Source organism: Triturus cristatus, chromosome 2_2 (genome assembly GCF_964204655.1).
Source record: "Triturus cristatus chromosome 2_2, aTriCri1.1, whole genome shotgun sequence".
Lineage (NCBI taxonomy): Eukaryota > Metazoa > Chordata > Amphibia > Caudata > Salamandridae > Triturus > Triturus cristatus.
This window is the reverse complement of record NC_140582.1, coordinates 488,799,408-488,825,458: the sequence shown is the minus strand read 5'-3', so window position 1 is coordinate 488,825,458 and position 26,051 is coordinate 488,799,408. Positions and strand designations below refer to the sequence as shown.

The 26,051-nt window shown below is 45.6% G+C and overlaps 1 protein-coding gene across 6 annotated transcripts in view; it reads left to right on the top strand.

The window, feature by feature from the left end:
• Positions 1-25,539, top strand: part of IL15 (interleukin 15) — a 380,197-nt gene extending 354,658 nt beyond the window's left edge. For all 6 annotated transcript variants that reach the window (XM_085641591.1, XM_085641595.1, XM_085641593.1 and 3 more), the window contains one exon: positions 24,870-25,539. In XM_085641591.1, the coding sequence (XP_085497717.1) occupies positions 24,870-25,001 (132 nt within the window). In that variant the 3' untranslated portion in view covers positions 25,002-25,539. The remainder of the gene's footprint in view (positions 1-24,869) is intronic.
• Positions 25,540-26,051: the final 512 nt, after the last annotated feature.

The window sequence follows — 26,051 nt, the reverse complement described above, 5'->3', positions numbered from 1 at the left end:
ACTGGGGTGAATGTATGACACTGTTCTGCATTCTGTCCATCAATTGTTCTTTTTGCATTTGTCACCCAGAGTGGGACGGGTATGCCCAGATGTGGGTCCCATGCTCTCTGTGCCACTGGAGTCTAGCTATCCTGGCTGATGAGGGCTAAAAGGCCGAAACCGGTCCTAGGATGCTTGTTTCCAGTCCAGGGAGGACATGGCCTGGCAGTTTGGTCTGGACTGTTCCTATTGGGCTCAGGGTCAAGACTGATTTGCATATGGCTGGGTCCAAACTGGAATGGCATGGTGAGCAAAAAAACAATGGATTTAGGCCCAGATCTCTGACCTGGGGTGAATGTATGACACTGTTCTGCATTCTGTACATAAATTGTTCTTTTTGCATTTGTCACCCCGAGTGGGACGGTTATGCCCAGACGTGGATCCCATGCTCTCCATGCCACTGTAGTCAAGCTATCCTGGCTAATGAGGGTTGAAAGCCCGAAACCGGTCCTAGGATGCTTGTTTCCAGTCCAGGGAGGATCTGGCCTGGCAGTTCGGGCTGGACTGTTCCCATTGGGCGCAGGCTCAAGGCCAATTTGCATATGGCTGGGTCCAAACTGGAATGGCGAGCAAATAAACAATGGATTTAGGCTCAGATCTCTGTACTGGGGTGAATGTACGACACTGTTTTGCATTCTGTCCATCAATTGTTCATTTTGTCTTAGTTCATTACCATCATTATCATCAGGGCGTGGGCAGGCATGTTTATCAAATCATGTTTAAAACCCATCACTTTTAATAAATACATAACTAAAGCATGATGTGTTAGCACACTAACATTCGCAATCAGCAGATTTTACATTGAAATGGCCACAAAAATTCCCACTGACATGTGGTTTTAGTGCTAAAACTATATAGTGTGCAAACAATGTTTGGAAATCAAGTTTTTGTAAATATTTGTCATTTGCACTTAACCAAGTAAAGTGTTCTGATGTTTCTGCTCGTATTTAAATCTTTGTCTGCATCACACTTCTCAATTACAAGGAAATGTGCTTTCGTAATTCCTGATATATTTTGAAATATGTGTAATATTTATTTACAAGCTATATAAATGTTGTTAGGAAAAAAACTGACATCTTACAGTGTTTTGTTTAACCCCTTCAGTGCCCGCCCCTTTCCCCGCCCTGTGCCGGCCGTTTCATTAGCGGGCGGGGTTTATGACGAGCTGGTCTCGTCATGGGCACAGCGCCACCGCGGCCCATGTCGAGACCAGCTCGTCATGGGCATTGAAGAGGTTAACAATGATTGTCAGGCAGCTCACATGACGAAACCCTCTAACAAGATAAACTCCATTTTCCAAGCAGCAATTAGTTAAAAGACAAACTGACTTTTGACCTCTTATCTTGAACAGACAGCAAATATGTCAAGATAAAAATAAGATTTAAAGGCATCTTTATTACTCATTCACTTTCTGAATGAACAGAAAACCTGTCCCTTTCCAGATTACGTTCATTCGCCAGAATGGGCCAGTAGGTGCTGAAAATAGCTCAACTTGATGAAATCTGACTCGCCAGAGTGGATGAGTAGATTTTTCAAGGCCTGTCTTCTATAGGTGATCAACTAAGGCTACCATCTTCCTTAGACTGCAGACTCTCTTTGGGAAGTAATCTTCCAGTTCCAACTCTTCCTCTTGAGTTCTGAACTGCCTCGCTTTGGAGAGTTCTTCAAAGGTGATATTCTGATGGATACTGCTAACTGCAGATTCCTCACCTTAAGAATATCCCCAGGGGCCATACTGGATCCAGCATAGCTCCTGCGCACCAGTAGGTGGCGTCGTGAGGCTCTGCATTGACCCTGCTCCACCACAGAAGTGACGTCTGGGCCACATATAGGCACCACCCTGACGTGCAGACATCAGTTCCTATCTTTGTGAGCCTCTGTACACCGATCCAAAGCTAGCTCCTAACTTTCTCTTACTATTTGAGTTTTTTCTCCAACAGTTTCTCTCCAACATGCAAAGGAACATCTCCCCTTCTTAAAGCTACAGGGTTTAAACTTTGAATGGGCTGTCACTAGCAGATAAAGGAGACCGATCCCCATGAGGTGTTTCTCTGGTGCTTTTGTTTTGGTCATGAGCCCAAGTCATGTGAGGAGTGTGCCTTCGTGCACCCGAAGGTGATCAAGGAGCATGAAGCCAAGCTGTATGTGACCAAACACTGCAGGACGTTGCTTAAGACCAGCTCCTGTTCAAAGTAGAGGGCACAAATCCATGTCCTCTCTCAGGACCACTACCGCGACAGATTGTTGACCCTGTCAAAGTCTTCATGTAATTCAAAGTCTAAAAAGAAACATAAGAAGCACAAACTGGCCTTGCCACTCTCCTTCCGAGAAGCTGCAATAATGTTGAGGTGCCCCCTGGCCTCAATCCTGGTTTCCCACCAAGGAGCCGATTCCGCAGCTGATCCCAATAAACCTGCAATTTCTGGGGCCGCTGGCATTGTCACAACAGATTGAGTCATTTAAGGAAGCCAAGCTATGAATCTTTTACATCCTGCCGGCTCCCTCTTCTGAGCATTCAGACCCCCAGAACTGCAGAGGCCCTCCAGACGGGTTACCGCCTACTGGTCTGCTCTTGGTGCAGTCTGTGCCTCCTGAACCCTATTCAGGTTCAGCTCCAACTCTGGAGCCGATTCCACATCTTGCACCATGACCAACGTCGGTTCCTGCCATATTGATGCAGGAGGACGACGCAAATGTTATTGGCATGTCCAACTCCGAACTGAACCCTCTCCTCAGACAAAGTTGCTCCCCGGAATAGTTCTAATGCTCCTGGCTCCAGTATATTTTATTCTGATAAAAACAGTGCCTTTGCCTGGGAGCCTCCCTCCAGCGCTCCAACAGCTTTTTAGATTGGTCTTTAACTAAAGTCAGAGATGGAGATGAAGTTCCCCCACATTATGATGATTAAATTGTTTTTTTTTGTTCGTCTGCAAGAGGCCAGTGGATTAGACACTTTCCCTGAGATGGGCTGGGTTCTCCGTCTGGCCCTTCAATAGAAGAGTCAAGCCTCATTCACTGTAGTCATCAGAAAAGTGGTTGATGTCTTGAGCTTGCAATTACCATCTGTTAACATGAAAAACAATGGCCTCCTTGAAGTCTTACAACCTTGTCTGAACCTTTGCTGCCATTCAACAAAGCCCGAATTGACACCCTCATGAGAATTTGAGGCTAAACCCTGTTCTTGTTCACTTGTTAACTGTTAAGTGGCACAGACTTTCTCCAGGTGACCCTGCCTTTATGACGCAGCACCCTACTCCTGAGAGCCTGATAGTTTGGGCATCTACTAGCAGAGTCCATTCCAATTCTATCCCTGTGGCACCTCCAGATAGAGAGAGGAAAAGAATTGAGGCATTCAGAAAGAGGATTTTTTCATCACGTGGTCTTGACAGCAAGTCAGTCAACGCCAGATGTTTTCTAGGCATGTAATTACATGCATTACGGGATATGGTTGCAGAGATCTTGCCAGCTGTCATAGGGGAATTCCTTGCCAACTTGTCATAGACCATTCAAGATGTCCAGGACACAGACAAATATGTCATATGATCAGGCCTGAACTCAACCGATTGTATAGGCAGAGCGGTTGGAACTAGTGTGGTGTTCCTTCACCATACATGGATGGGACCTACTGGCTTTTTCGGTAACATACACTCTTATATGTACCTTTTGATAGATCTCGTCTATTTGGCGAGAATTCTGACTCCACCCTTGAACTCTTGAAAGAGAGTAGAGCCAATTCATGTTACTAAGTTCTCTCCGTACGCTCATGGCTGAATCCTCAACATTTTTACCCCTATCAAGACATCGCTAGGGACTTTGCTTACAGGCAGTAGTCAGCCCACCGCCTTAAAACCGCAGGCACCAAAGACCTTCCAGAGTCTGTGTAGGGAATCCAGCAGACCGCGCCCAGCCCCACAGTGGCAGCAAACCTCCCATTTTCCAGCTGTTCCGGCAGTAGTCTCCCAAGCTGTTTTAGTTTGCCCTTCGCAGCACACAACCACCCGATGGGAGGCAGAATCAGTCATTTTCTCCACAGGTGGCAGGCCATAACATTCAACAGTTGGTTCCTGCATATAGTCTAGTGAGACTAGCCCCTTCCATTCCTTTCCGTCCCACTGCCTCTTTCGCCTATACCAGAGAGGCTTTTGGAGGAACCTTTGTCCATTTTGCTGCAGGAAGTTCAGAAACCTTTGGCTGAAGGAGCCTCGAAGATAGGAACTAGGTGTTACTCCTGTTATTTTCTAGTGCTGAAAAAGGAGTGGAGGTCATTGTCCTGTTTTAGATCTCCAAACGGTCAATTTCTTCTTGCAGGGGGACTAATTCAGGACACTCCCTCTGGCCCAGGTTCTGTCTACCCTGGATCCAAGAGACTGGACGATAGCATTGGACCTGCAGGATGCCTATTTCCATGTTCTGTCCTGCAGGTCCACAGGCACTACTTGCGGTTCAAGGTGGACCATGAGCATTTTCAAATTTGCCATGCTCCCTTTGAACCCTCACCATTGCCCCTCAGGTGTTCACAAAGGTGATGCTAGTGGTTGCAGCATAATTGCGGATTGCGGGTGTACCAGTCTTCCCCTACTGGGAGGACTGACTGTTGAAGGTGGGCTCACCACAGTCTGTTGTGAACCTCCTCCACCAATAGTGAACCTCCTTAAGCGTTGGGGTTCACGATCAACATGCCAAAGTCACACCTGACTCCTTTGTAGAGGCTCCCTTATATGGAAGCCATTGTGAATATGGTGCTTCCCCTCTGAATTAGCAAGTTCAGGACATTTAGGCTATGATCCCAATGTTTCATCAGCCTCGTATTTGGATCTGGGGCTTCTTGAATTATTGGCCTCATGCCCAGGTTCTGTCTGCCCTGTATGCAGGAGACTGGATAATCGCGTTGGACCTGCAAGACGCCTATTTCCATAATCCCATCCTGTAGGTTTGCAGAACTTATTTGAGGTTCAAGTTGGGCCATGAGCATTTTCATTTTGTCGTGCTTCCTTTTAAGCATCACCATTGCCCCTCGGCTGTTCACAACGGTAATGGCAGTGGCTGCAGCATAACTGCAGATTTCAGGCGTACCACCCTTCCCCCTACTTCGACGACTGGATGTTGAAGGCAGGTTCGCATCCGTCTGTCATGGACCACCACCAGACGATGGTGAACCTCCATACATTGTTGAGATTCGCAATCAATGTGCTGAAATCACACCTGACTTCTTCGCAGAGGTTCCTTTTCATCTAAACCATTCTAGATACTGTGCTTTACTGGGCCTTCCCTCACTAAAGAAAGTCCACGATATTCGGGCTATGATTCCAATGTTTTAGCCTCAGTCCTGGGTCTCCGTGATGGTGACTCCTGGCTTCTTGAACTATTGGCCTCATGCATCCTGCTTGTCGGTCTTGCCAGGTGGCCTATTTGGGCTCTGTAGTGAGTGAGATGTGAAGTCTCAGTGGGCCCAGCGCCTGGGGAATCTGTAGGATTCCATCCAGGTGTCGGATGAGACTGCAAAAGATCTGCAGTGGTGGCGGGTCTACCTCCTTTAGACCAGTGGCGTAAACCTCTGTCTTCAACACCCAGAGCTGACCGTGTTTGAAAATTCTGGGTTGGGAGGTCATCAGGGAGAGGTGGAGATCAGAGGACTCTGGTGTCTGGCAGAGACGAATCTCTCCATCAGCTTGTTGGAGTTGCAGGCCATTTGCTTGTTGTTGAAAGTCTTCTGCCATCCATCAGGGGGAATGGGGTTCAAATCCTAAAGGACAACATCACTGTCATGTGGTTTTGCAAGAAGTGTAATGGGCTGGGGTCCTAGGTCCTGTGCCAGAAGTACCAGTGTCCCTAAAACTGGCTGAATCATCAGGGCGTTTCTCTGATCGTACACATCCTGGAAGGATCTTTAAATGCCAGGATAGACAAACTCATCTGGCAGCATCTAGCAGACCATGAATGGTAAGGTGTCTTCCAGTAATGTGAAGTATGTTGGCTCAATCTTTTCACCAGCGCCGATAAGGTGCAATGTCCACACTTTTGCATGCTGGAGCTCCATAGCAAGCTTTCTTTCAGAGACGCATTCTTCCTTGAGTTGAGCACAGGCTTCCTGTTTACATCCCACCACTACCTCTCCTGCCCCATGTTCTGAAGATCAGGTATGACTGGGTGAAAGTCACCCTAATGGCTCTGGACTGGGCTAGGAGAGTGTTTTACCTGGAACTTCTGGGCATGTGTATCTGTCCTCCAAACGGGCAGCCATGCCTGGAGGATCTTCTGTCGCAACAGCAGGGCAGGGTCTTACTTCTGGCCCTGCGCAATCCACACTCCCATGCATGGAGATTGAGCGGCAGCAGTTAACTGCATTCCATTTTGCTTCTGAAATAGTGGATGTCATCCTTGCGGCCATGCCCCCTTCTGCAAAGACTGTGTGTGCTGGGACAATTTTGTAGCCTGATTTGGCACCTGAAGTACAGATCAGGGGTCTATCTCAATCAACCATTGGACAATATATCATCGAAAAAACACTAAAAAGCAATTCCAAACCAGGGGGATACCTAGATCTAACTGGTGCCCTCTAAGCTAGAAGCACACCAAGTGAGGTGGAAGGGGGAGGCCTGTTGTGTGAGAGTGATCATCATGCCAGCATCTTTAAGGTACCGTAAATGAGTGTTCTGTAGCAGTGACCATGGTTGTTCAAAGGGTCTTGATTAGAGGTTAGGGACTTGGCAATATTATCAAGCAACCAGCTGCCTGTGGTGGCAAATTGTCATCCCTGGATGCTTCCTCCAGTACAGGCTAAAATACACCATACTCCTGAGCTATTGGTTGTTTGCGCAGGTCTTTGGCATCTTCACTATGAAGGCGAGTACTTTCTGCTTTTGCAAATCTCACCATAGCTTGTCGCCAGGCCTACATGAGGTTGGCAGTGCAGCTTTTGATGTCATAGTGGTGGCATTTTTGCTATTAATAGCAGAAGGTCTAGAAACTGGGTCAATACTCTACTTTTCTTTGGCCTCTTTTATATGTCTAAGGCTCAGGCCTACTTTGAATCTATAACCAGTAGTCCTGTGACTACTGCCAGTGGGCTCCACCCCAGAAAAATATGGCCCTAACGAGGCATTGCTGCAGCGTGTGCCAGAAGTCCGTTAATAGGGTGCAACAGCTTTCACAGTAGGCATCTCTGCTGGGTAATATTTTGTTGATCTTCTTAGGGGATAGATGTGCATTGTGCAGTATTACATTGTATTTTTTTTTAAATCTAGCATTGCATGACATTTTATATGTGGGTATTTAAGTGCCCTGGCACATTCTTTAACATGAAGTGACCTATTGAATTATCCCACGTATCTTGCAGGGACTGTAGTGAGACTTTTGCGTGGCTTTGAAGGGCTTTGTAAATCCAACTGACACTTTTTCAGTCATTATCTAGTGTATAAAAGGTTTGGATAAGGGATAGCAGGTTCACTGTCAACTATGGACCAATTGCTATGAAGGATATGCTGCAGCAGGCCATGCATCAGAAACGGACCTTTGTGCGGGTTAAACTGCTCCCTAAGGATGGGAAAACGTCGGAGCTGACCATCCTAAACAAGCATTGGTATAGCCAATAGGTCTCGCCTTTGGGACTTTATAAGTGTTTAACCATGCAACAGTTAATGTTGTTGCACCAAGGATATTGTGCTGCATAACTAAATACTTAGAAGGTCCCAAAAGCGAGACCTATTGGCTATGCCAATGCTTGTTCTACTTGACAAGACCCACAAGGAGGAACAAAATGGCGGATTTCACTGTTTGAGGATTTATTGCACAGGTCAAATATTTCTCAAAGGAAACACAGAAAGCTAACTGAATAAGCAGACGCCTGAAAACCAATCCCTTAACAATAATAATGGGGTGACCCAGTGTCCCTCAGAACCTGGGTATTAGTGTTACACAAAACAATCGGTTCTGTCGGGTTTATCAATTACTTTTCAATGTTCAAGAAACATACAATTTACTTGTAACAGTATCAGAGATTTTTGAGAAAAGAAAGTATAACACACACAGGGGTTAGATTTAAATCATATATTTTAGGTTATATCAAATATTCAAGGCTGTAGCAATATACATATTCAATTGCAAAAAGGAATCAAGTGACTGTGGTGAAGGAGGGACATATGATGATAGGTGATATAGACAAACACTATGTACAAGACAAAAATGAAGGTGCAGTAAAAAGGGGGGGGGGGGGTTCTGTTTGTCTTTATAATTTTCGCACATATGCTCCAAGGTCCATTTAAGGGTTAAACTACAATCATGGGTGCTGTGCTGACATATATAATGCGTTGACATTTCGACCCAATGCGTTGCGCAAATTGTAATAAGCATGAAAGTGGGTCTTCTTCAGGACAAGGGGGGATGATATGCAGCCAAGGTGCAGATTCTTTAATGTGTCTGCAATGGGCATCTGATTCAGGTAGTGGTCCGTATGTATCAGCCAGAGGTAGCCTCAATTAATTTCTTTAAAGATTTCAGACTTCCAACGGTCGGTTGGAGTCTGTGGATGTGGCCAGTCGATCGTTTTACAGGATCTGGCAGCACGCGTCCTTCCGTCTCTCGCTCAGTGTGAAGAGTATCCTCCTAGATACTGAAAGCATGTGGCATCATCCAAAATTGCATTTTTTTAAAATTTTAAAATAGCAAGTCAAGGATGACAACTCAGCTATGTATTTTGCTTGAACTGCTGCCAGCTGCTCCATTTACAAGCAGCCTGTGGTGCCAGGAAAAGGCTGCTACTGCCCACAAGCCTGACGTCATCCAATTGACTTCTTCCTGGAATCCCCTGCAGGCCTCTCTTGTTGTTGAATGCAAAGACAGCACACCTGCTGTCAGTGGCAAGAAACAGTAAATAATGTAGGTGAAAAGACAACCTCTAATTGAAGGCTATAATTTTGCTCTTTTTTAAGGTGTTATCTTCGCCCATCACAACTACTGTAATATAGTCTGTGTTTGCACGATTACCGCAAACAGCAATAAAAGAGAATCAGTGTAAAGGATGCCTTGTCAGCAAAATGAAACAAATCCTAAAAAGATAATTTGCATTTAGCTTATGCATCTAAACATATTGTAACATGTTCGCAAGCATTAACAACAACGCTAGGAACGCTAGGTATTAAAATCTATAAGATTTGTAATACCTACTGCAAAGCAGACTGGCTGTTAAGTAATGTCAATCTGCAGAGATTGCGGTAGGATAATACTTAAAAAACAACAAAAAAACATTTTTAAACAAAGCACAACAGCGGTTTCCATGAAACAGAGGTTCCTACATTTCTTCAGTTAGTAAACAAGCAAACCAAAACACACACAAAAATAAATGTACCTGAAGCATTCCATTTAGTGCCCTAGACTTGTAAATCACCTGACAGTTGGCAAATCCTCATAATGTGATTATTTCTGTCCTCGTGGATTACTTTCCTGCCAGGCTAATCCTTTGCGGCAATGTAAACAAGTCTCCTGAATGCAATTCAGAGGGAGAAAGTAATGGAGCAGCTAATTGGTTAATCCACGCACTTAAGTCTCTGAACCTTTGCATAAAGATCTGTTTTCTTTACGGTCTTTGGAGGCGAGACTTGTTTTGCTTCATCATGTGAAGTTGACCTAGTCCGACGGGCTGTTCCTCTGAGCTCTCTCTGTATGGCAGACCCACCCCTACCCATGCATGGATCCGTCCACAAAATACATTTCCCACCAATATCATGATCATGTCTCGTCCGGCCTACATCCCAATACTATTTAAAGAGGAGGGAGGGGCGACAGATACGTTTACCAGCCTTTTCTGTCGTGCTGTAAAGAGAAAAGTGTTGGCGAGAAACCGTGAAACATGGAGAGTCGGGAATTACAGCATTATTAAACCAGGAAACCCTGCAAGAGGAAATAGATGAAATAGGAGGTTAAAACGAACTAAGCTGCGCCCTGTTCCCAACAGACGAACAAAGGGACAAATCGATTTCTTCTAATGAGTAAGCACAGATGAGAGAGCACGTTAAAGAGTTAGAGGAAACGAGCTACGATACTCATTCTTTTTCAGTGCATGAGAACAGAGAGCCTGGAGGCGCCAAGAGGGAACAGGCCGTGGGAAAGGTAAACAAACAAGTTTGACGAGAGGCAGCAGAGGGAGGGGTGAGATGGGGGGCAGCACCTGTTTCCCTTGCGGGAGCGAGCAGGAGTCATCTGTTTATTACTAACAGATAGTTTTGAAAGCTCGCTCCCGCAAGGGAATAGCCAAAGGTACACGCGTTGCCATTGAAAGCTATGCAACGCGTGCACGTTTTTGGGGCCAAAACTGAATCTATTATAAGAGGTCTTTTTCCTACGCAGCGCATGTGCGCTGCGTAGGCGAGACTTAAAAAGGCTACCCAGAGGTGTGATGCCAGCCCTTTCCCAATAGGTCCTGCCAAGTGACGTGTCATAATTATTTAGGGAGGCCAAGTAGTGGTATTGCAGGGGTTTAAGGAGTCACATGTCTACTAATGAGCAGACTTTTGACAAGGCATTGGAGTGCCACATGCAGGAGATGAGGTTGATCCTGCTGAAATTTGGAACCTGGCACAATTTGTTGATTTAATACATTTGTAAAGCGCGACTGTCACCTAAAAGGTATCCTGATGCTAAATCCAATCAACTGGGAATCAAACCGCAACACTGAAGAGGGAGTAACATTAAGAATCCATTTGGAAAGAGCCAGGTTTTCAAGGTCCTTCAAAAGTGTAGGAGATCAGTTGAGTGTCTAATAATAGCAGGGAGTTTTATTCCAGAGTTGGGCGTCCTTAGCCAGGAAGGCACTTCCACCCTGTCTAGACTTATTAAAGTTGCAATAAAGACAAGATTAGCTAATGAAGAGCGGAGACCTCTCCACGGTGCAGGGTGGAGGGCCTTGAAGACAATGCAAAGTGCCTTAAAAACTATCCTTTGCCTAATTGGAAAACAATGGGGTTCCTTCAGTGCTTCAGAAGCTAATGATCTTCTAGGTCTGTCCAGAGCCAATTTGCCTGCTGCAGCCTGAACTCGATGTAGTGTTTGCAATATGAAGTCGAGGGCTCCTAAAAGAAGCGCGTTGCAATAATCCAACCTGCTCAAAATCACACTACATACAATCAAAGATTTGGCAGATGGAGGTAGCATGGGGAGGAGTTTTCGCAAACCCCATAAAAGCGAAAAACAAGGCCCAGCTAGTTCAGTAATGTGATCTTCCAGGGATAGTTTGCTGTCAAAGGTCACCCTTAGATTAAGGAACAGAGTCCGAGGGGAAGGACTCTTCCAGTGTGGGTAGAGGCTAGAACTTGGTTGGGATATTAAAAGGATTTTTTTGGGCTGAGCAGCATAAAAGCTCAGTTTAGTCTCCTTTGAATTTCAGAGTTGGCGTTCAACCAAGTGGCACTGTCCTTCATGCAGTTGTGAAAGGTTGTGATATCTGCCTGGTGGTCGCTGTCCAGCGACAGAATTAGCGAAGTGTCATCAGCATAATTAACTACAAGGATGTTATAGGTTTTAATTAGGGTCACCTAGGGTCTCATAGACGGTGAGCAAAATAGAGCCAAGAACCAACCCCTGGGGGACACCATCAGTTCAAATATTTCTGCGCAGCTGAAAGCTCTTCCGGCATCATATGTCTCTTCAAGTAACAGACCTGACAGCCTGTAGCTAGCCATTGAAGTTGCTCTGGCTTCACACATCCTTTGTGTTGGCTAAGTGGGCCCTTAATGTAATCCTTACTTTTCTTATGTGCACCCCCTTTGAGCTGTTACATATCTGTGCTGTATGCCCACCACCCCTACACCACCTTCTTTCCGGACGAACTTGTGCCGAGGACTAGAGTGGTTTCACTGCTAAAGGTTATTACTCATTTTCACGTTAGACAGCCCATCACCCAAACCTATCTGGTCCCTTAGAGCACAAATTGCGTTCTGGACTTCACTTCCTTTAACGGGGGCGGTTGGCAATTTCCAAAATGGTCACGCTCCCGCAACTTCTGTATTACTTTAATCTCCCAGTGATTATCCTTAGAACTGTATTCACAACCTTAACACACACTTCTGATTTCCTTAATCTGGGGCTCAGGCCGAAGGCGTCTGAGCCTGGCAAAGTTACTACTTCCATCTGACGCCGGGGGCTTGGGAGACCCTGATTTCTATGCATATTGCATAGCTTCTCAGCTACAATGGCTCTCATTTTGGATAGCTGACCGTAACCTACAGGAAATAGCATATTCAGAACAAATGCTAGCTCAGGGTACATTACACAGACTGCTCTCTCCGAGCGGCACATTACCCCACACAGCTGGAACTCTTCTCAGAACTGCTATTACCTACTGGAAACAGACATTGAAATACACAAATACTCTCCCCGCATATGCGTTGAATATTTAGGCATTCCAACTACGTCAGGAACACTTACCGCTTGTAGATTGGATCCATGAACGCAGGCTGGAGTGACAACAATAGGGGACCTATTTGGCGATAAAACTCTACTCGCACATAAACGAGAGGGGTGTCACAGACTCCCTGTTTATGACCTATGCGAGTTTGACATGCTATGTCAGAAAATATTGGGCACCCCATGGTACAGACCCCGATACTCATGAGCTGGTTCATCTAATGTACCTTATGGGAACTGGCAGCCACTTAATGAGGTGGTTCTACCGGGGCATACGTGCTTATTGACTTAACCCTCTCATCGCCACACATGCCAAATTGGAACAAGATATGGATAGGCCATTATCTGACAAGTAGTGGGCAACAGAATTGGAATACCCAAAACGAACCTCCCGTAACTCTCGTTTTAAGTTCATTCATTATATGATCACATAACAAGCATACATGACCCCCCATCGACTACATGCCATTTTCCCTACTCTCCTACCACACTGTAAGGCAGTGCAGGAAAGGCTTTTTCCATGTGGATAGTCCTCTGCATTATGATCTTCCATGCGTTGGCCAGGATGCAGCCTTCAGAATGATTGTGGGCCCATTCCTCCAGGGCCAAGGCTGCTACCAATGTATTGTCACTCGGACTGCCTAGCCTTGATATTTGTTAATCCGAAACCTTACTGCCTTGACAGCCAGGTCTGAAAGGTAGGGCATTATGGTTGTTTGATCCTGCAGGAGTTTTTTGTCTGTGTCGTTCCACAGACCCACCACGGGGTAGGTACTGCTTTGGTATCTATTCTAAAAGTGCAGAATCTGTGGTTAGAAGTATCCATCATAAGCACAAGTTTATCTTGGGTAACGCTCAAGCTAAACACAGATTTCTCACCACCTTCCAACTTCTCCGTTCTGTGGAATGTACTCTTCCATGTAAAAAGATCCCAAACTATAGATCTGCACAAAGGTCTTGAATAATTGTTTTTTGAGCTCTGTGTCTGAGGGTCTGGAAAGTGTCCAGAAATAAACTGTCAGCGCCCATGGGTGAAGCCTATATACGGTTCCAGAGGTCACTTCTGGGGTGGAGCGAGGTTGAAGCAGAACCGCAAGATGCCTCCTACTGGTGCACCGAGCTATGCTGAGAATCTCCTGAATCCAGTCTGGCACCTAGGGATATTCTGAAGGTGGGGAATCTGCAGTTAGAGTATCCACCCGAAAGAACGTTACCAAAGGTAAATACCTTGTTCTTCAGGTTGGTATTTAAGGAAATTATTTGTCCTCTTATATCTTGTTGCGATCCACAAGCCATTTACTGATGTCATAGAGGGTATCTGTGGTAATAAGAGGCTTAAACTGAGTAAACTGAGAGGTGTTTTTATCAATAATTGACACACAGGGTGTATCTACCCCGCACCCCCCTTTGTCTTCATAAAAATACCTTTTTATGTAGTTGCATAAATACATTTTGATCTTTTTTTACAGTATGTATGGGAAGGGATTTCTGCGTCATGAGAGCCCTACGTATGATTTGTGCTTTGCTGCACAGAGACAGTCTTGCAGTGTACCATCTTAAATGAGCACACAGCGTCAACTCTAAGCACTATGTGAACTGAGGTAGCAACTAAGGTTCTGGGTCTATCCCGTACCCTCATTCTTGAAAGGCTGTTCATTATGCTTGTTTTTTCCAGAGCATCAGCGTTTCTGTTTTGAGATATTCACAGTATGTACACAGTAAATGTAAAAGCTCAGTCTGTTAGTATGTTGCAGTTTTCACACCATGGATATACTTTACATACATCATCATAATCTGTTACTTTTTTTAATGTCATTTTGTTCTGCATAAGTGTGTGAAGAGAGCTTCCTGATGCTAGACGGTGGCTTTCCCTCAGCCTATCTAGATTACAAAAATGGCATCTTCCAAAGCTAACTTTTGGCAGATTTCTTGTGCTTATTGTCTATTGTTTTTTTTTTCGTTTTTTTTTCTTTATGCCAAACTATCACTTTGTCCTTTTTCACTTGTGAAAGGTATATGGACTATTTTAAATCACCGTCTCCCTGCACATTTTATTGAAGCAAATATCATGCCTTATATGAATGAATAGGTGACCAGGGCACCCACACTGCTGTAAGAGAGTGATTAAAGGTTTCACCAATGTTTGTTTTTTCCTTTTGCAAGTTATCCATTTTGTATCATAGCATAGGTACATGAAGAGGTGGGTCTTCTTTAAATGAAACGGGGCATAGAGGCGAGAAGGAGTTTCTTCAAAGAGAAGTTGCTTTAATTTAGAATAGGAGCTCATGTCCTGAAGATCCTGTCTCCATCAGTTCCCAACTCCAACTGGCTCCGTTGGAGTTGGCAACCATGGGGAAGGAACACAGAACATGGATCTGTACAGCATGGGCTTTTTACATTTGCTTCTTGTAGGTCCTCAGCTTGGGGCTGCCACTTCTCTTGTGGTCTCTGGAGCGAGCACCGTCCCACTCTAGCTCAGGCATCCAGACTCACCTACCAGTGACTGTTACACCTACTAACCTTCTTTGGCATGGCATCAGAGAGTATTTCTGATGAGCAGTTATCTTTGGATAAAGTCCATGGGGCTGATTAACAAAAGTAAACTTACACTTTTGTGCAAGTTTACGATTGTTTGCTACTCACAAACTTATTTTACGACTTGTATCTCTACGACTGTGAAGTGGTCGCACATAAAAAGATAGGAATCACCTATCTTTTTATGTGCGGAGACTCCGCAGTTGTAAAGATACTGCTAGTAAAATATCTTTTGAATAGCAAACAGTCGTAAACTTACACAAAAGTGTAAGTTTACTTTTGTTAATCAGGCCCCATGACAGGTACGCTTTTGCTTCGTTCCTGTGCATACCACTGACTCAGATTCTCAGCAGCCCTAGAAGCTCCATCATAGACTCTTCCTTTCCATATTCCATTTCTGCTTTTTCAAGGTGCAAGGTCGCATTTAGGAACCTCTTGCTGGCATGGTCTGTGGTAGCTAATGTTCTTGTTCTGTGCCAGCTTAATTGTGGTCTCACCACCCGGTTATCTGAATCTCATAGTTGCTGAATGTAGCCAGTCACCTTTTCATGTTTTTCTCTGTGTAGGTTTTAAAGGATTTTTAGTATAAACCCCGTTTTAAAAGCTTTATGGAGTTTGGCGAGTGCTCGTCTGGTAGACCTTATAATGAGATGTTTGATATCTGTTTACTCTTCGGGGAAATGGTGTAGTGATACCTGACTTTGAAACCTGGACCTACTGCAAATAGGTGTTAGTGCTCCCATACGTTTAGGAAACCATTCCAAGCACCCCTGGTCCTTCTGCGTGTTTTTTTGCAAAGGCATATCTTCACATAAAAAATGATTTCCATGTGAAGAAAAATGTGCATTTTTAATAATTATGGACATACTTTATCAGCACTGCACTGGTTTCGCTTTCATTCGTGTTTATTTTCTGTGCTCTCCCTCCCTATCCTAATCAGTTAGCAGGCACCAGCCTGTCCTGCCACACAGCAGAGCAGGGAAGCCATGTGGACGGAGAGGGAGGGCTGTGCTGATAGTTTACAATGCCCTTGCCTTATGCTGAATCACATTTATTACATTAAACCACACTTAAGGTAGGTGGTTTTAACACAATCTCTACTTCAAACACATACTGCCGTCTTTTCTGTTAATTTATAGTACTTCACACTCTTTACAAGCCACTCACTGTAGAGACATTGTTAGCTCTCACAAAAAATGATAAGGTCTTTTCACAGGGAAAAGACAGCCACATTGTAAAACATATGTAAACAGTTCTTCTTAACAAAGCGCCTGCTTGAGTGAAAGAAGTGTAAATGTGCACAACAGTGTATTTGACAAATGTAAAGGGAACTAGGAAACGTGTATTGGCTTGCATTTATGGAAACACTTGAAGCTTACTGATGACACATTTTTTGGGGGGTCTGTTGTAGTTAAATGACGTTTCCAGCTCTGCTATGAAGTGTGTGCTTTTTAAAGGGAAGTAAAACAAGCCCCTAAGCTGAAGGGACTGCAGGAGCCGGTGTTGCGCTCCTTCTCCACTGCTCCAATCAAGATTCAATTCCTGGCTCTCTGGTTACAAACGCAGACCATGCAATGCTTTAACTAATAGTCGTTTCATAAAGTATGATACTATATTTCCAAAACAGTAACTTAAATTGTGTTTATTTTAGATTTAAACTGTTATTTTATTTGTACATACTTCAATGCGAAAAACAGAAAAAAGATTCAGATTCGTTTTTTTGCCTCCCATTTGAATCCGTCACCATTGTGCCCAGTATCATAGTTCCCTTACTTTTTGAAATGTACTTCGACGGCTCTCCGCACTGACTCATTTTATTTTAACAAATGTAACCAGTATTTATTTACCACATCGTGGAACCTGGAAAACGTATCTATAACTTCACATACACCCTGTTGCCTCTCACTCATAAACTGACGCAGGCCATCCCCTCAGTAGAGGTGGCTGAGATGATTGTAACAGTCGGATCACGTTACTTCTGATACAAGGGTTCATTCCAAGGAAATCTGCGCTTTTCAAAACATCATGAATAAATAAGTGCTATCATGACAGGACGCCATCCTCTGCTGCATTCAGATGCCAGTGCACACCCCGAGGTTCCCTAGAAGATGTGCACCTGTGTAAAGAATAGACAACTGCTAAATACATCACTCAACTTCAAAGTCTCCGGCAAGAGCACACTCCACATTCAGACTTTGGGGTCCTGTGCGCATGCACCATGGACAGGGTGAACCAAAGCTATTTTATGACACCGCTTAGTTTTTTTTAATGTGCTGCATGGCTACACACTCATAAGGTCCACACATGCTTACTTCAATTTTTTTTGTCTCTCCTTCTTTGATTTACTTTTGGCCAATCACTCTCCAAGAGAGCATTTCAGCAGTTCGCCCACGCTGCTCCCTCACTCCTCCCTTGGTAGTTAAAAGACATTGTCATTTACAATGCCAATAGCTCTAACTTAAAAAAATGTGAGACCTAATGCATTTCCAATGCTTGTTTTTATAGGCATTCACCTAGCCTGCATGTGCCGTCCCACTTTTTGTAAATGCCTCCCTAGTATGAGGTAGTAATCATACCAGCAGTGAGTTAGTTATCAGATGGCAGGCAGACAGACTTCTGAAACTCTAGTCCATCCTTGGATTTTCTTTCTCCTCTGCTGAGAGCTCTTCTGTGCCCATTCTATCAGAGTGAAAGTAGCATGGTGATTGGCTAAATTGTGCCCCAGCTCTGAGACCTAGGGGGCATCCACAAAAATGACTCTACAAGCTTTCTATATGTTTTATTCTCTGGATGCTAGAAGAAGGATGCCTGTTATTACCAAATTGTTTTATTAGACTCCGGCTTTTCTTGAAGATTTGATCTCACCTCTTCCTAACATGTCACCCCAAACAAGTTGAGGCCTGTGCAGCGCAAGATAGCAGAGGAAATGCATGTTCGAGGCATATGAGCTGCAGATTGTACACTTAGCATAGATCGCCATCTGGTGTTGGGCCCGGATGTTTGCAGTTTGTTTTTGTTCTTTGGACAGTCTTTGGAAGTCACGAGTTCGGTGACTCCTCCTTCGGTCCGTACTGCGCATGGGCTTCGGCTCCATCCTCAGATTGTTTTTTTTCCGCCATCGGGCTCGGATGTGATACTTCGTGCTCCGGCTTCGAACTTCTACGGTTCCAGCCTCGACGGAAAATCCTCGTTCTTCGAGTTTCTTCATCATATCTTCATCTCTCGAAGCGGCACTTTTCTCCATTCCGTACATCGGCACCGGCCTTCGGGCCCTCCTCGACTCCGGTCCCGGCCGATGGAAAGGACTCAGTTCAAAAAGTGCCCAAAATGTGGGTCTAAATTTCCCCACACCGACCTCCATCAGGTGTGTAACCTTTGCCTCTCTCCAGAACACGAGGCCAGAGACTGCCCCGCCTGTAAGTCTTTTCGATCAAAAAAGACCATCCGGGATCGAAGAGCTCGACGCACCATGGCGCACTCATCATCCGCAGCTCCACCGGACATCTTCGGAGACGGCGCCGAAGCTTCGGGGCAACTACACACCGAGCAGGAGGACGACGTCGTCAGCGCTTCCGAGGCCGACGACTCCGACGTGGAGGACATCACACCGGCGCAGAGGGTCGTGAGTACTGTACCCCCTCCCACCCCCGCGCCCAAAACCAAAGAGACTCAGGTTACACCCTCGCCTGCAGGCCTGGGTAAAACCAAGCATACAGCTTCTATCACCCCACCTTCGGGCCCGGTGTCGAAGCCTCAAAAGTCTCACGGCAGCTCGGGCTCGAGCCAGCCGACGCCTGGTGCTGAAAAACACCATCCGGCACCGAAGAAAGTCATACCCAGCTCCACTCCGAAGCCACCGGTGCCGAAGCCTGGACTCTCGGTGCCGACCAAACACAAATCTGTCGGCACCGACGCTCCGGCGCCGAAAACTCCTTCGACGCCGAAAAAACCGGAGGCCCCAAAAAAGCATGGCGCACAGAAACCATCGAAGCCCTCGGCTCCGAAATCATCGGCGCCAGCGGACGATTCGGCGCCACTGGCTCTGTTTACACCAGACCCTTTGCAAAAGACTCTATCTAAAGATCCAAAGACTGGGCTATTGACTTTAATTATCAAGAAAAGACGCCTTGACACTCCGGCTCCTCCTCCACCACCCAAACGGAAGGACTCTGCTACTTCTCCCCTCAGAGTGCCCTCCCCACTACCTCCTCCTCTGCCTCCTCCACCTCATCCACCCCCTCCCCCTCCCAGGTCTCCGCCACCTTTACCTCATCACTCCCCGACCCCGTCACCAGATCCGGATGACGGGGACCCGGATTATGACCCGGCGGACGCCCCAATGGACCCCACTCCACCGGGGACCCCAGACCCATGGGAAGACTACCACAACCCTGATATGCCTCAGGACGACCTATACCCATCCAGGCCGTCTCCTCCAGAGGACTCCTTAGGCTTTCATCACTTAGTGCAGAGAGCAGCACACTATAATGGGGTGGACATGCACAGCGAACCAGTGGAAGACGACTTCCTACTGGACACATTTGACATTCAGGACAAATCCACGTCTATTTTGCCCATGCTTAAAGGTGTCACCAAGCATGCTGCAGAGGTGTTCAGAGACCCTGTCAGGGCCAGGGTACTGAACCCTAGAATAGAGAAAAAGTACAAGGCAGCACCCACAGACCCTGCATACATTAAGGGCCCTGCTCCCTTAGATTCCCTAGTTGTCTCCACAGCTAGAAAGCGGGCTAACTCCCAGTCTTCAGGAGAAGCCCCACCGCCAGACAAGGAATCAAAACTTTTAGACGCGTCTGGCAAACGCACCGCCTCCCAAGCTGCAAACATGTGGCGCATTGCAAACACACAAGCACTACTTGCGCGCTATGACAGAGCACACTACGACGAACTTGAGGCTCTTATGCAACACCTCCCCGAAAAACACAAGCGCAAGGCTCATGACCTGATACAGGAGGGTAAACTAATTACAAACACCTCCATTAAGTGTGCCCTCGATGCAGCCGACACTGCTTCTAGAGCCATAAATACCAGTGTCCTGCTTCGTCGCCATGCCTGGCTCAGGATCTCCGGGTTCAAGCCTGAAGTCCAGGCGTCCATACTCAATCACCCTTTTGACCAACAAACTCTCTTTGGGCCAAAGGTGGACGAAGCGTTGGAAAAGATGAAAAAGGACACAGTCACAGCAAAGTCTATGGGGGCACTTTAAACACAGGCCTCTAAACGTTCCTTTCGACGCTCAACCTTTCGTGGCACAGGCAGAGGCTTCTCCACCGATAGCGCCTCTACCTCCTACAAGTCCCCTCCTCAAAATACCTTTTCAAAGGGCAACCAAAGGGGTGGTTACAGAGGCAACAACAATAAGGGCAGGGGCAAAACTAACACCACCCGTTCTGCCACCCCGCCCGCACAATGACTTCCCTCCGCTCCCCCCAGACCATCCCACTCCGGTCGGGGGCAGACTACAAAACTTTATCCACGCATGGGAGTCCATAACATCGGACAAATGGGTGACCCAAATCATTCGGTCAGGGTACTGTGTCGAGCTAACATCTACCCCACCCAATATCCCACCAAGGCACCGTCCAATGTCTCAAGAACATTCCACACTGCTCAAACAGGAGGTACTCTCCCTCCTCCAAAAACACGCTATAGAGCAGGATCCCCGTCAATCAGCAAAATCTAGGGGTCTACTCCCTATATTTCTTAATACCAAAGAAAGACGGGACCCTGAGGCCCATTCTGGACCTCCGGCCTCTAAATGCCTACATACATTCAGACCATTTCCACATGGTCACCCTACAACAAGTCCTCCCGCTCCTCTGTCAGGGAGACTTTCTCACTACCTTGGACCTGAAAGACGCATACTTTCACATTCCAATACACCCCTCTCACAGGAAGTACCTCAGGTTCGTGGTGGACGGGCAGCATTACCAATTCACGGTTCTCCCCTTCGGGGTCACCACCGCACCACGGGTGTTTACCAAATGCCTAGCGGTAGTAGCAGCACACCTCAGACGTCAACATATTCACGTCTTCCCTTACTTAGACGACTGGCTGATAAAAGCCGCGTCCTACGACCAATGTGTGCAACATACAAACAGCACCATCCAACTGCTCCACCAGCTAGGCTTCACGGTGAACTACCAAAAGTCCCACCTCATACCATCTCACACAAAGCAATATCTCGGGGCCACTATAGACACCTCCAAGGGTATTGCCTATCCAAACTCAGCCAGAATCACAAGCATTCAAGCCTTACGCAAAACATTCCTTCCTCAACACTCTCTTCCAGCAAGAGTGTTTATGAAGCTCATAGGAATGATGGCGTCTTGCATTTTCATAGTGCCCCATGCAAGACTCCACATGCGTCCACTTCAAGAGTGCCTAGCACAACAGTGGAACCAGGCCCAGGGTCAGCTGACGGATCTGGTGTTGGTGGACGGCCGCACCCATCACTCTCTGCAGTGGTGGAACACCACAAACCTTGCCAAAGGGCGGCCGTTCCTGGACCCGGTTCCTCAGGTGATTCTAACAGCGGACGCATCGCTCTCCGGCTGGGGAGCGCACCTCCTACACCTCACAATGCAAGGTCTATGGACGCCACAGCAAAAATCGCTCCACATCAACCATCTGGAGCTCTTGGCGATCTTTCTAGCCCTAAAATCTTTCCAAAAACAGATTTCGGGCAAAGCAGTCCTCATTCGCACAGACAACATGACTGCAATGTATTATATCCAAAAACAGGGGGGGACACACTCTCCCCAGCTCTCCCGCTTAGCCCAGAGCATATGGAGATGGGCAATTCCCCAAAACATCTTTCTCCTGGCACAGCACGTTCCAGGCGTACAAAACACCATGGCAGATCTGCTCAGCAGACAAACGCAACAACTACACGAATGGGAACTGCATCCACAAGTTCTTCACCCATTCTTCCAACAGTGGGGGCATCCTCACATAGACCTCTTCGCCACCCACGAAAACAAAAAATGCCCAAGCTTCGCCGCCAGATACCCACACCCATTGTCCAAGGGCAATGCGATATGGATGAACTGGTCAGGCAGATTTGCATACGCCTTTCCACCTCTCCCACTAATTCCATTAGTGGTAAGGAAGCTACAACAACACTCCCTCACACTCATTCTAGTAGCTCCGACGTGGGCCAGGCAGCCGTGGTACACCACACTACTACAACTATCAGTGGTACCACATCAAAAACTGCACCTATCCCCATGCCTCCTAACTCAGAACCATGGAGAAATCAGGCACCCGGACCCAGCTCAGCTCAACCTTGCGATCTGGCTCCTGAAATCTTAGAATTTGGATACCTTAACCTTCCCCCTGATTGCATGAACATCATCATGGAAGCCAGACGTCCTACCACTAGAGCATGCTATGCCGCAAAGTGGAAAAGAATTGTAATTTACTGCCGTAACAATACAATCAACCCTTTAGATGCATCCATACAGCACATCATATGCTATCTGCTCCATCTTCACAGGTGTAACCTGGCATATTCATCCATACGCCTACACCTAGCAGCGATCGCTGCTTATCTACAAAACAGACAGCATTTATCACTGTTCAGAGTGCCCGCTATTAAAGCCTTTATGGAAGGCCTTAAACGAGTAATTCCTCCCAGGGCACCACCTTCCCCTGTATGGAATCTAAATTTAGTTCTTACACGGCTAATGGGTCCGCCCTTCGAACCAATGCATAAATGTGAGCTACAGTTTCTCACCTGGAAAACAGCTTTTCTCGTAGCTATCACTTCCCTTAGAAGGGTTGGTGAGATACAAGCGTTCACTATACAGGAACCCTTCCTACAAATACATCACAGCAAGGTCATACTTCGTACAAATCCGAAGTTTCTGCCCAAGGTCATTTCCCCCTTCCATCTCAATCAATCGGTGGAATTACCTGTCTTCTTCTCCCAACCTCAATCTGTTGCAGAAAGGGCTTTACACACACTTGATGTTAAGAGGGCTTTGCTGTATTACATACAAAGAACGCAACCTTTCAGGAAGACTAAACAATTGTTCGTCTCCTTCTCTCCACCACATAAAGGCAACCCCATCTCTAAATCAGGGATAGCTAGGTGGATTGTAAAGTGCATACAAATTTGCTATCAAAAGGCAAAAAGAACATTATCTGTTCCACCTAAAGCCCACTCTACAAGAAAGTTAGGGGCTTCTATGGCTTTTCTAGGGAACATACCCTTAGATGACATCTGCAAAGCAGCCACATGGTCAACACCGCACACCTTCACAAAACATTACTGTGTAGATGTGCATTCCAAGCAGCAAGCTAGGGTGGGCCAGGCTGTACTAAAGACACTTTTTCAAACCACTGCAACGGATACCGGTGGTCGCCGCTAGGGTTGGGTACTGCTATATAATCTATGCTAAGTGTACAATCTGCAGCTCATATGCCTCGAACGGAATATGCTACTTACCAGTATGCATCTGTTCTTGGCATGTAGAGCTGCAGAGTTGTACATGCCCACCCGCCTCCCCGGCTACCTGTATCCGTTCCAGTCCATCTTATTTAGATACAACACACATGGGTTTCTCACTGTTATTACTACGCTCCATCATTTCCCTGTTGGCGAAAAACAATCTGAGGATGGAGCCGAAGCCCATGCGCAGTACGGACCGAAGGAGGAGTCACCGAACTCGTGACTTCCAAAGACTGTCCAAAGAACAAAAACAAACTGCAAACATCCGGGCCCAACACCAGATGGCGATCTATGCTAAGTGTACAACTCTGCAGCTCTACATGCCAAGAACAGATGCATACTGGTAAGTAGCATATTCCTTACTCATTTCTACCTTGACAATAACAGAAGTGCAAACGGGGCCTGTACGTTGGGCAGTGTATGCTGTGTGTCATGAGAAAACACTTGTATAGCCCAGGCACTGCTCTTTCAATAAAGTTGTGGGCCAAGTTTCTCCTTCCGCAACATTTTCACTGCTGAATATGGGCAGTGGACTAAACAGTAAGTACAGTTTGTTTATTTATTCCATCTGTGCTTTTTGGCACTAAGTAAGGTTTACTTGTGTTCATGTTGCTTTGTTAAACATTTGTGTTGCTAGGTTTACTACATTTGCTATCTGGATTAGATTCTGATGAGTGTGTTGTCATGACCTTATGGTAAACAAAACACAGATGGTCTGATTCACAATTCTTTTTGCACACCTAAGTGGCTTTGAGGTGCACAGAAAATACTGTGACCATTAATTCCACATCCTGAGTCCCAGAATACTTGTTTGAGTAGTTTTATAATTGCTAATTTGCCTTGCAGCATTGAAAAATCTTCCAGTAGAATAGGCTTTCAATTGCTGTAAACGTAGGTAGGGGCATAACCTGGCATTTCAGGGAGGGCCATCCTGCAACAGGAGGTAAACATACACTTACTCCTAGGTTTGTGAGCATTCATATGCATACTTAGACAAGTAATTTCCATCTCTGGGCATTTACGTCTCTAATACTAGAGTCTGAAGTTCTTTGTGTGAGTGGGAAAGCCAAGGCAGCAGCCCCATACCTAATGGAAGCCTAGTGAAAGGGGATTCTCTAGAGGGAAAATTATTTTCCCTGTGGAGCAAATAATAAAGCTCTTTTTGCAAATTAGATTTCCCTTGTGCTTGAGTAAATGTGAATTGGACTATTCCTAGAAATGTACAACTATACTACATATATAGGAGTACGCCTGCTCTTCTCCGTGAAGCACTTAAAATATGCTCCAAATGTAGGAGTAAACCCGCTGGACAATGGTTCAAGTCATGCATTTCAGAATTGGGTCACTATAGTAACCAACAAATAAAAATTCAAGTAGTGCTGACTCTATGCTGACTCTATGACAGTTTGTCATTCTTTTTTCACAGGCAGCTGCAGAAAACGGTGGAGATGAAAACTGTTTGCCATGTGAGATGTACCCAGAAAAAGCTTATATAGACTTCATTGAGGATTTAACTGAATTCCTCCAAGAACTCAACACACAATCTGTAGACTGTTAATACTCACACCTGCCACCTGGAAAGATCTGAAGGTCACCAATTCCAGTCCATTGAAGTCATAGTCCATTCCCAGCCTGGTACCCAAATCGAAGACCATTAAATTGGGTAATAGTAGCATGTGTTATTTACAGCAGTAAGAAATTACAGAGCAGTGTGGAATGAAACTCTATAGAAAACAAATTATATTCTTGAGATCCAAACAGCATTTTCTTCAAGGGTATCATCCATCTTTTACACTAAGCAGAAGGGTATCTGCCTCAAACTCCTCACCCACAGCAAGCTTACTGAACATCAGTGGAAGAACCGCTTGCCAACTAGAAGAGTGACTGCCTGTCAATTTTCAAGACGTGTGTTCTTCAACGAGCCTGAGAGACAAATGAGGAAATGCATGCAACATATTTTCAGTTAAGCATTCAAAGACTCATTCCTATAAATGTAGCTAAGTAGGAAATAAATGTTGTCAATCTTTTATGGGAACAGATCTCTAATAAGATTCCCATGTCAGTATCTAAATAAAGTCATATGCTAATAGCGTCAATTGCTCGAAATGTATGTAGTGGTGTTCAAATAATATTTGTTTATCATAAATTACTATGCATCTATACTCATACAATGTACTATATGGTTACAAAAAAGTGGTAAACCTACCTGCACCATTGTGCAATAAAAACATAGCTACATTCGCTATAAGAATGAGGATTATAATACAAGTATGTCATGCACGCTTAGTCATCTCAGGGGCTGAGTGCCTGTCTAGACGTTTGCATTCTATTTTAAAATTTCGCAATGGTTGACTCAATGTTTTATTCTTTTGAAGTTGATAAAATGAGTACTGTGTTCAAGTGCATAATAATCAAACATCAGAGACAGTCAAAAATGCGCCATGAGATCATAACTACATCTGAGACACTATTATTTTCTTTCAAACTTAATGACTCCACTACCTTCAAAGGACTACTGGTATACAGACCGCCAGGACAAAGGTTAGGTTTTTCGCAGGCCATTCTAAACTTATTAGAGACAAGCTTGGACTCTAAATATCTCAGTATT